Source organism: Prosopis cineraria, unplaced genomic scaffold, assembly GCF_029017545.1.
Source record: "Prosopis cineraria cultivar Desert tree isolate PC_DT_omini unplaced genomic scaffold, ASM2901754v1 PC7, whole genome shotgun sequence".
Lineage (NCBI taxonomy): Eukaryota > Viridiplantae > Streptophyta > Magnoliopsida > Fabales > Fabaceae > Prosopis > Prosopis cineraria.
Genome location: NW_026555338.1, coordinates 34,274,491 through 34,285,711, shown reverse-complemented (window position 1 = coordinate 34,285,711; position 11,221 = coordinate 34,274,491). Strand labels below are relative to the sequence as shown.

Genomic DNA, 11,221 nt, shown 5'->3' with positions numbered 1-11,221 from the left:
TACTGAGAGCTGATATTTTATCCGTGACATGTTATTGAGGTGGGGTTCAAGAGGCGCTCCTGTTTTTAAAAACAGTTTTTTTATCTTTATAAAAAAAATTAAAAAATTTGTTTGAATAAGCATTTTAAATCTAATTGTTTTCAAAATGGTTCATGAAAAAATAAAAACATTTTAAAACTGTTTTTATTTTATTTTTTTATTTTTAAAAAGTGTTAGCATTTGATTATTAAAAATTAAAGTTACTTTAATCAATAATTACTATATGCTACCATCATTAATTAATTGTTAGTGACCATCATTATTGAATGATTTTTTGATTCCAAACCAGTTTTTAAATTTACATAACCAAATATATATATTTTTTGTTTTGAAAAACAGTTTTTAAAGCTAAATTGCAAAACATTTTTAAAAAACAAAAAGTAAGAACAGGAAACAATGCTACTTTTAGACGATAACATAGGGCATCTTTCAAAAGCATTGCTTAATTTAATATAAGGTATTAGATATCTTTTATAATTATTTTTTTAATTATATCCTTACTTCATGTATTATTTTTTAAAATAGTACATTAAAATTTTAATTATTATTATTAAATTGTTGTGTAAGATATTTAATGAGATTATAATTAAAAGGATATAATTTTTGAAAAAAATTCAAATTTTAACTAATATTTTTTGAGAATTTTAATTTTTTTTGATAAACTAAGAATCTTAAATTAGTTAGGTATGTTTTAATATTTTGATACAGAGAAAGTAAGTCCTAAGACTTTTTTAACACACATCTATGGACAACATGTTTTGGAGTTTGAGGCCCAAAAAACAAGAGATCAAGAAATGTAAAACTTCACGAGTTCAAAAAAATAAAAACTATGAGCCTTTTAAAAACTGTTAATTATAATAATTAATTTTATTTGACCAGTATCACTCAATTAAACATCTCTTTGGCGGCCGATTCCCCTCAGGGGAAGGAGGGAAGTGGGGACTCTCAATTTCTTTTCTTTCCATTTCTCTTCACTTCCCCCATTCCCACCATTCAAATTTTTTTATTAAATAATTTTTTTAAATGATAAAATTAAGGAATAGTGGGGATGGGAAAAGTGGAGGGAAAGGGAGAAGAAAAAATGGAGACACCCCTGGCCTGGGAAAGGAAGGCTCAACATTGATACCATTTCCCCCTCCTTTTACTCTAATTCAAAAAACATCGCAACGCTTTTCAATCATTTTGTTGAAGTGCTCATTAAATATGATTGTCAAATATATTTTTTATTATTTTTTTTGATACCATGCATGATAACAAGGAAAATATTCTTAAAAAAAATATAAGAAAGGATGGAAAAGACAAGAAGAAAAGAAAATCATACTTCTTTTATTTAAAAATATAAAGTATTTTTTAAAAAGTTAAATATTTAAAAATATAAGACATTTTAAATTTTTTAAAGTATAATCATTATTTTTTTAAAAAAATATAATAGTAACTTCATATTTATTATAAAATGTTTAATAGGAATAAATATGAAAAGAATGGTTAGTTTAAAAGTACATAATCACTTTATTAAAGAGTAAAATTTAATTAAAAATATTATATATTTTTTAATAGAAGGAGTATTTAGCTAGCTCATACATTTAACATATAATTTTTATATATTATTTATTGTATAATAAAATCCTGTTATTAATATTATTAAATTGACTTTGTTATTTGATATAAGGTTTAATATTTAAGACTTCTCTTTCCAAAAAAAAATCCATTTTTTGGCCAAAAAAAAATGTTAAAAACAAGTATAAAGATACTGCATTTGCAAAGGGGACCATATCTCGATTTCGGCCTCTGGGCCCCTTTAGTTAAAAAAACCATTGATTTAATATTTGAATAAAACTCCAAATTGCTTTCAAGTTTCAAGTTTCAAGTTTCAACGTCATGGCAATATTTTGGCCCAAAAAAAAAAAAAAACGTTATGACAATATAAAACTAACAGTTATACTAATAATAACTAGTATTTTATTTTACTATTTTAAAAAAATAAAAAAGAAGGAATCATCGGATTGGCTGCGGAAATGCTAGATAGGACTTTGAGACAGCCCTTTGCGCGTTTGAGAAATTTCCGGTTCACAGACGCAGTCTTCCGCCAAGTTACGAATTACAACGTCTTAATTATGTTCACAACTCATTCTTCCAAAGCTTTCTTCCGATTACTTCCTGGAAAAGAACATTTAACTCTTCTTTCTTCTTTCAACTGCTTTTCGTGGATCTGATTAGAAGCATAGTCCCATTTTTCCTGTTTTCTTAGTGGCAGCTTCCATTTCTATTTGCATCTGCTGTAGTGCTGGGCCTATTGTTAGATAATTTTAGGAAGTCTACGATTCTGCTAGTTGAAGTCCTATTGAGCTATTTTTTTCATTGCTTTTTGTTGAGCTTTTGATTGACAGTGATCTGATTTACATTTTGAGAGGGAAAAGTAGAGGGGCTGCTTTTGTCCTAGGATTCTGATTACGGTGGTCGCTTCGGCGACAAGAATACAAAGTATTGGTGGTAGATAACGAAGAACTAAAATTTTTGTGTTTTTGGCGGATGAAGGGGTTTATAGGGGGTTAAGTCATTGATGAAATGAGAAGTATATCAAGCCCTTGGAATGGCAATTCGACAATTCATAAGTGCTGTACCTGTCAGCTTATGCGTTCTTTTGTTTCTTCTTCTTACATCGGCGGGTAACTTGAAAGAAAGGGAAGAAATACGAACAGACATTACTAGCCAGCTGCTCGATCCGTCATCTGGATTGTTAGATGACAACGCGGTAAGATTTGATTTACTGGTGATATGTGTTCTGGTTGCTAACGAGTATACGTTCAACCTTCTCTTCTCCCGCTAAAAAAAGTAAATACAAGATACAAACTTCAAAAATTGTGATGTTTTGAGAGACTTCTTTGTAAAATCAACTGTTGCTAGGAACGGAATGAATTGTTGCATCTTCTTTCCTAAACCACTCCTGAATCAGCAGAACATTGGCCCCTCTTGCTTTTCACGAGAGACATGTTCACCTATAACTCCCTTGCGCCTACCGCCTCCCTCCCCTGCATCTTCTTGGAATTTGTTGGGGAATTACTAATTTTTTGAACTTTGGTGCAAATTTTGTGCTTCTTATCCTGATTGCGTTAGCATGTCATGGCCTTCACCTGACAATCCCGTTCTGTCAAGCTCAAAACCTGCTTCATCCTCAATAATGGCCAGGGGTGATGTTTAGTTTATTTGACAGTAGGCATCCGCCATGAATGTCTGAAACCAAGTGCCTTAAGGAACACCAGAGGCCTTACAATTGCAAAGTTTTTATGTGATACGGTTTTATTTTTTTTTTAACAGAAATGTGATACGATTGAATAAATACTTTTTGTTTGAATAATACTGCATCAGATAAAAACAATATCAAAAAAGAGTACAACACATTAACTAGGTCCTAGGGGTTCCTTTCATCATTCACCTCCTCTGGGAAAAGAGGTGGGGAATGATGATAAATACTTTTAGTGATAAGAAATATTATAAAATACAAGATTGCATTTATCTTCTAATTTACCAGATTCTGTTCTTGAAAGGCTACCTTTCACAAGATTTGCATGAGCTTATATTTGTAGTGGCATTTTTTTTTTTAATTTTCATGTATTATCGCTTATTTCATGTGCTACTACTTTTGTCCAATATTGGACATGCTGAGTGGCATTATGTGCTCCATTATTGGTAAAAGGGATGGGTAGGCTCTAAAACCGGTTACCGTGGCTGCAGGCAGAACATTTATGGTCCTCTTGCCGGGGGGATTTGATTCAGTTAAAGGAAGAGGTAGCAGATTTTGTCTTATGGTTCCCGCAAGAATCATCTAGTAGCGCTGATGAAAATTCAGAAATCCGATATATGTTGAGACAAAACATCCAAAAATTGATTAGTGCTCACCATTCACAGTTAAAGCAAACTCTTCTTCATTGTTTGAGACAGAATAATCTACCATTCCTTGTCTCGGGAGAAGAGTCTGATTCTAAGGCATGGCATGCCTCGTTAATAAAATCAATGTTTTCCAGATCCAGTGTTCTCAGAAGAAATTTGGCTCAGGAATTTCCTCAGCACATATCAGTAGCACCTAGCCCAGGTCCTGCACTTATGTCACCAGCTCCCAGTTCAGCACCATCACCTGAGATGATCCCATCACCTTCCATCTCTCAAATTCCTAAATCTGGGAGTCCTTCTTCATCACCTGAACCTCCATTCTTTCGACAGCTGGAACCTCCAGCTGCTAGGGACACCAATGCAAAGCCATCTTCAGATGCTGATATACAGGCAGATAAGAAAAGTAACCATCAAAGAACAATTGTTCTTGCCGTAGTAATAACTGCTCTTGTGACATTTGTAATTGCAGCACTGCTATTTTTATGCTGCAGTAGGTTTTATAGGATTGGTCGAGGTAAGCAAAATGATGAGAGGCCCCTTCTCAGCTTGAGCATGAGCGACTACTCTGTTGGTACGTATATCACTATTATCTAAGATTTGGTGAATTTAATGTACAGGTCTTGATAAATTTGACTTTGATCATTCAGGATCTTCCCAATATAATTTTGGAAATTCAGTCAGAGAGGATAAACTTGGATTTCAGTCATCAAGTAATAACATGGCTGACCATAAAAAGCTATCATCTGTGAATGCCAATACTCATGTTAGCTCCAATATTTTCCATACCACAGTGCAGGAAGCTCAATCAATGGGAGCTGTCAGTGTTGCTTCTGGATCATCAATTGAACTGAAACCCCCTCCTGGGAGGGAGGGAACCACTGCTTCTGGATTTCCTCCTCTAAAACCTCCTCCTGGGAGGGTGGGAACCACCACTTCTGGATTGCCTCCCCTAAAACCTCCTCCTGGCAGGCTGAACCCTCTTCCCCCTGAACCACCTTTTAGACCTGATAATGCTGCTTCTCATCCTCCTCCACCTCCTGCACCTCCACAGCCTGTGAAATCTTACTCTGATGGTGGTGGTGTTCCAACTCCAGGACCACCTCCACCTCCTGCACCCCCACAACCTGTGAAGCATCATTCTAATGTTGGTGGAGCTCCACCTCCTGGACCTCCGCCGCCGCCGCCTGGTACTCGAGCAGGTGTTCATCCACCACCAACTCCTCCTCCTCCAAAGGGTGGTATAGCTCCTCCACGACCTCCTCCACCTATTGGTCCAAAGATAGCACAGCTAAAATCTCCACAGAATGCAGGAGCTGGTTCAGGAGGTGAAGCCCATGCTCCTAAGGCCAAGCTAAAGCCGTTTTTCTGGGATAAGGTCCAAGCCAACTCAGATCATTCAATGGTCTGGAATCAGATTAAATCAGGATCATTCCAGTAAGGAATAATTGTCCATCTGATTTTCTTGCCAATAAATTAAAACTTATTAGCTGATGGCTTTCATTATGATAAATATTTAAACAGGTTTAATGAAGAGATGATAGAGACTCTTTTTGGCTATAATAATGTGGATAAACACAAAGGCGAACCAAAGAAAGAGTCATCATCCCAAGACCCTGCAACTCAGTATATCCAGATAATTGACAGGAAAAAAGCACAAAATTTGTTGATTTTGCTGCGAGCCTTGAACATGACAACAGAAGAAGTTTGTGATGCACTTCATGAGGGTGATTATCTTTTAACTTTTTTTTTTCCCTCAAGTATTCCTAATAATATTAAATATTATGAACAGTAGCATCAGGTTCTTTGCTGGGGAATCATGCATGGGCAATCTTCAGAACTTGTGTTAGAATTTGAGTGCCAGGGATCACAAAATTAAGTATATATATGCATCAATAGATGCTTAAGATACTGTATTCCTGCATTCACTGGGTTGCACTGGCATGCTGCTATCAATTGGGTTCTCTGAAACTAGCTTCACCATCTTTGTAGATGGGGAGGATAGGCTATGATGGTATCGTTGCCAGGTTCTGAGTATTATTCTATTAAGAGCATCTCAAAAAAAAAAAATGTTAAACGCAAATTAATTTGTGCGTTTAGATGAAAAGACCTTTTGATGAAAGCTGAACCAGTATTTTATATGTAGGATCGAGTGGATCTATGTTCCTTATTACTGTGAAATTGGTATCAATATCCCTGCATTCAAGCGAGAACATGCATTTATGATGCGCTTGATTGAATCTGCTTTGCCATGAGATGTGGATTGGATACCATTTAATGGAAATGAAATGATAGTTGAAGTGAATAACGCATGATAAAATTGAAAGCATGAAGGGACTAAAGCTGTCTGGACTCTGGAGCACGTAGGGATAGAGCATGCATGGAGAAGCTAGACTCTGTATCTGTTAAGTAATATTCAATATATATAGATCACCTCTTAGACGTTGACCATGACCTCAAACGTGCCATTAACATTTGCAGTCATTTTTTAGCAGTGTAATTTCTGTGTGCTGGCCTCCTATAGTTCTATATCTCATTGAGATCAATATTCTGGACAGTTGCATTTAAGATATTCTGAGTTTTAAATCATTAGAACGTTATCTATCGGGACTAGCATGAAAGTTTTAAAACTGCCTTTGGTTGATCAGGAAATGAGCTTCCCTCAGAATTTCTGCAAACCTTGTTGAAGATGGCACCAACATCCGAGGAAGAACTTAAGCTTAGACTTTTCAGTGGTGAAACATCTCAGCTTGGGCCTGCAGACCGATTCATAAAAGCTTTGGTTGACATTCCATTTGCTTTTAAACGAATGGAAGCATTGCTTTTCATGAGTACTTTTCAAGAGGATCTCACTTCTACCAAGGAGTCCTTCGCAACTTTAGAGGTAAGATCTTTTGATTGCATCACTCTTACCTTACATGGGCCTGTACTTGTGCACTTTATGACAGAGCTAATGCCAAATAAGTTCATGACAAAACGAGTTGAGTATGCTTAACATGGCACCCTGAGAATCTGAGAATATTCCAATATAAATATGATTATGCTTAAATTTACAGCCTAATGATGCTTTATTAGCATGCAGACAAAACGAAATCTGGATTAATGGGACACCATCCAAACTTCATATAGAATCTTTAAGCTGCTATTTTTTTATTTGGGACGCACAATTTTAGATGAACTGGACTCTCTTTTTCTTCTAGTAGTTTTTTTTATATATTTTGAAATGCGGTTGTAGTACAGACCTATTTATCAACTTCTGAGTAAGATGAGATTTTATTGTAATCCATTCATTGATTTTATACATGTCAGTTATGTCTGACCCATATATACACGTGCGTGCGCACATATAAAGGACATGTTTAGTCAGAGTGGTGTATTGTGAGATAAGAGGAGTCATTAACCTGGACTGGATCAAAATTGACAGTTATTGGTCAAGACTCAAGATTAATGCAAAACCATTAAATCACTCATCTCAGCAAATGTGTACCTCTTTGGAGTTTGTCAATTATGCTTTGTAATTGACATACTTTTAGTTCTATCATTTTGGAACTTCACTCGACATCCCAGTGACCTTGCACTTGCATCTGATATGCTAGGTTGCATGTGAGGAGCTAAGAAGCAGTCGGCTGTTCCTTAAGCTTCTAGAAGCTGTTCTTAAAACTGGAAACCGTATGAATGATGGGACATATCGTGGTGGTGCGCAAGCATTCAAACTTGATACGCTACTGAAATTGTCTGATGTAAAAGGAACAGATGGCAAGACCACGCTCTTACACTTCGTAGTCCAAGAGATAGTCCGCTCTGAGGGCAAAAGAGCTGCTCGACTGGAAAAAGAAATCCAGAGTTCCTCTGACATCAAAACAGATGGCCGTCTTGAGGATGTAACTGATCAAACGGAGGAACACTATCATGATCTTGGTCTCCAAGTGGTTTCACATTTGAGCAGTGAACTAGAAAATGTTAAGAAAGCAGCAACTATTGATGCTGACAGCTTAACGGGAACTGCTGCAAAACTCGGCCATGGTCTTCTTAAAATAAGAAACTTTTTGAACACTGACTTGGAGAGCATAAAGGAAGATAGAGAATTTTGTCAGGCAGTGAAGGCTTTTGTGCAGAATGCTGAGAATGATGTCACTAGTCTGCTAGAAGAGGAAAAGAAAATCATGGCTCTGGTGAAGAGCACTGGTGATTATTTTCACGGGAAAGCTGGGAAAGATGAAGGATTGCGGTTGTTCGTGATATTACGGGACTTCTTGATGATGTTAGATAAGGTGTGCAAGGAGGTGAAAGACGCCCAGAAGAAGCAACCAAAAGCTCAAAAACACGAGGCGCCTAAAGCATCGTCTTCCTCTGACGTTCGTCCACCCCCTGATTTTCGTCAGCTGCTATTTCCAGCAATTGCAGATAGACGCGTGAAAGACGATAGTTCAGACGATGAGAATCCGTAGAATGAACCTTCAAGTTGTATTGGAATTATTCTTTCGCCATATTTTTTGACATAATTGTATTGTTTAGATTCGTTTCTTCCATTGTTGGTTAAAGATAGATTAAGCATTGTTTACATTTGATAGTATATTGCCATCTTGAATATAATCAATCTATAATTACATCTCTTGCACCTGAGCACATGCATTTCAGATAGAAAGCGGGGGTACCTGTGTTAATTGGTTCAGAACAGAAAGAAATATGATAACTGCATATTTCGTGGCAGAACCCAGTTTCCCAGTATCGCGAACCCAAAAGAGAAATGAAGATTGTGGTAGAAATTATTTTTAAACTGTTGAGCTGCTGAAGGTGAAGAGGCTTTTTTTTTTTTTTTGGGAGGGGGGGTGGGGAGAATATTATACTTGGCCATCTCCTTGCTGGACCGAGTGCTGAGAGGACTTGAGCAAGAATATTCAATAAGAGGATTAAGTCATTCAAAATTCCGTCAAATTTAAGGAGTCAATGGAGCTATTTCTAGGAAGGCGCGGGTATATTTGATTGGAAGATTGAATCCTTATATAACGATGAACCATGAAGCATATCAGTATCGGTAGATCCAAAATCTTTTAACCCACATGTCGCGCGACAACGAAGTGTCTGGAAATTAATATGCTTCCATCGCAATTAAGCAATCACCCCAACCTTTCAACGCAAACGAAATTAATGAATGCAAGAAAACCCGGCGCATGTAATTGTAAAGCCCTTGTTTCATGATAACGACCCTTGCAATAAACAGAACAGGCTCGTTTTCACTTCAAAAAAAAAAAATATCACAAATACTCGGGAGGAAATGAGAAATTGGTCCTCACATGATTAACGCAATAGCTTACGATTATGATGTTGCAAATGTCATCACGAAGCAGACAGCAAGGCTATAAGAAATCGAAGAAATAATAAACTGGATTCTTAGTAAAGCGAAAGAACACTATATTCACATCACTAACTGAACTTTTGCTGCAACTACATCGAATCCCAAAAGAACAGAGTCAAGCTATATTTGAAAGTACAAGTTATGAAGGGGGAAATAGACTAAATTGGAAAAGTTGCCGTGAAAAACTTAAAAAATAAAAATACATCTCTCGCTCAAATTTAAGAGTCGTCGTCACCACCAGCGCCCTTCGAAGAGGTACCGGTCTTTTTAGGAAGTAGTAAGTTGTGAATGTTAGGCATAACACCGCCATTAGCGATGGTCACATCCCCCAAAAGCTTGCTAAGCTCTTCGTCGTTCCTAACCGCCAATTGAATGTGTCGAGGTACGATACGAGTTTTCTTGTTATCTCTTGCAGCGTTTCCAGCCAACTCAAGAACCTGAAAATTCATGTTTTGGAACGTTGAGAACGTGATTAAGTACAATTAATCCAAATCAAAATAGGTGGTGAAATTGGCGGAAGCCTTGCTAGGAAACTAAATCAAATTTGACCAATTCGAAAAACCCTAGATTTACTTATAAGCAACCATACAAAAAATAAACAATAATCAACCGTGCACAATGTAAATTACCTCAGCGGCGAGATATTCTAGAACGGCAGCCAGATAGACGGGGGCTCCAGCACCAACACGCTCCGCATACTTCCCGGCCTTCAAAAACCGAGCAATACGACCAACTGGGAATTGCAGACCCGCTTTACTACTACGGGACGTAGCCTTCTTGGCAGCGCCGGATCCTAAAGTTTTCCCTCGACCTGCCATCGATTGAATATTACAGTTCTGAGGAATTGAAGGGGACGAAGAAGCCGAGGGATGACAGATTGCCCGGTGCAAAAGAGAAAGGGGCAAACAGACGAAGTAGGATCTACGCATGATTTCAAGGCGCTCGGAAGATTTTATATATATAGCGAGTTAAATTTAGAGTAGACCAATGAGATTCGAGTACGCGGATCGAGCTTACTAACTGTCAGATTGATAGGAGATGAACGGTGAAGATGAGCTTGAGTTTTTCGGCTGGCGTGAGGAAAAGGTGGGAACAGACTGATTTTCAATTTATCCAAAATTTATCTGATAAAAGTTAATTTTATGAAAAATAATTGTTAAATGAAATTTATATTTAAATATATTTTTTAAAATTCAGTTTAATACAATAAAATTTATTTAATTTATAATAATAAAATATGCTTTTAAATATACAATTATTGAAAAGAACATTAATTTATGATGATTTATAATTTTTTTATATAAAAATATATTTAAAAATTATGATAAAGATTTTAAATAATATAAATTTTGATTTATAATGCTAAAAATTTGATCTCTAGTTATTTATATTTTTTTAATTTTTAATTTTAAAAATGTGATAAAGATTTGTAATATTTATTATACACTAATGCTAAAAATTAACATAATTAATAATTCAATTTATAATACTAAAAAATTGATACCTAATTATTATTATTAAAATAATAATTATATTATTAATGAATTAATTATTTTTTAAATAAAAGAATAAGAAATTAAATTTGTAATAATATGGTCAAATAACATTTTACTTTTTAAATTCACTTTTCAAAAGTTTTAAATAGTTACATTTTAGAATTTTACTTTCAACTACTATTTGAATGTATTTTCAGGATGTGCTTTCCTGTAAAATATTTTACTCAAACAACTTCCAACTTCCTCAAAATTAAATTTTGCTTTCTAGATATGAAATTGAAGAAACCCAAACGGGCCCATAAACTATCCTTCTGTGACTAGTGAATTGACAAAAAAGCCATTACTGTCTTTGTAATTTATCCTATTTTTCTTTTTTTAAGGCAAGCCCGATTTGGTACAAATGATTTAAAAGATGGAACTGGAACTAGGACAAGATAATACCAAG

The 11,221-nt window shown here is 35.6% G+C and overlaps 2 protein-coding genes across 3 annotated transcripts; one reads left to right on the top strand and one right to left on the bottom strand.

Annotated features, from left to right (window-relative positions):
- The first annotated feature begins 2,061 nt into the window (after nt 1–2,061).
- Nucleotides 2,062–8,533, top strand: LOC129315422 (formin-like protein 5). Of its 2 annotated transcripts, none has more exons than XM_054959086.1 (6): nt 2,062–2,791; nt 3,772–4,498; nt 4,575–5,361; nt 5,449–5,651; nt 6,573–6,808; nt 7,521–8,533. In XM_054959086.1, the coding sequence occupies exons 1-6, from the start codon at nt 2,630–2,632 to the stop codon at nt 8,370–8,372; spliced, it is 2,967 nt and encodes a 988-aa protein (XP_054815061.1). In that variant the 5' UTR covers nt 2,062–2,629; the 3' UTR covers nt 8,373–8,533. The 2 variants fall into 2 exon arrangements, with proteins under 2 accessions (XP_054815061.1, XP_054815063.1); XM_054959088.1 differs by having other exon boundaries at nt 2,657–2,791; nt 3,776–4,498.
- A 779-nt stretch (nt 8,534–9,312) lies between these two features.
- LOC129315428 (histone H2A.6) lies at nt 9,313–10,201 on the bottom strand. Its single transcript, XM_054959094.1, has 2 exons — nt 9,910–10,201; nt 9,313–9,717 (listed from the first exon to the last, which is right to left on the bottom strand). Exons 1-2 carry the CDS (start codon nt 10,096–10,098, stop codon nt 9,499–9,501), a joined length of 408 nt encoding a protein of 135 aa, XP_054815069.1. The 5' UTR covers nt 10,099–10,201; the 3' UTR covers nt 9,313–9,498.
- Nucleotides 10,202–11,221: the final 1,020 nt, after the last annotated feature.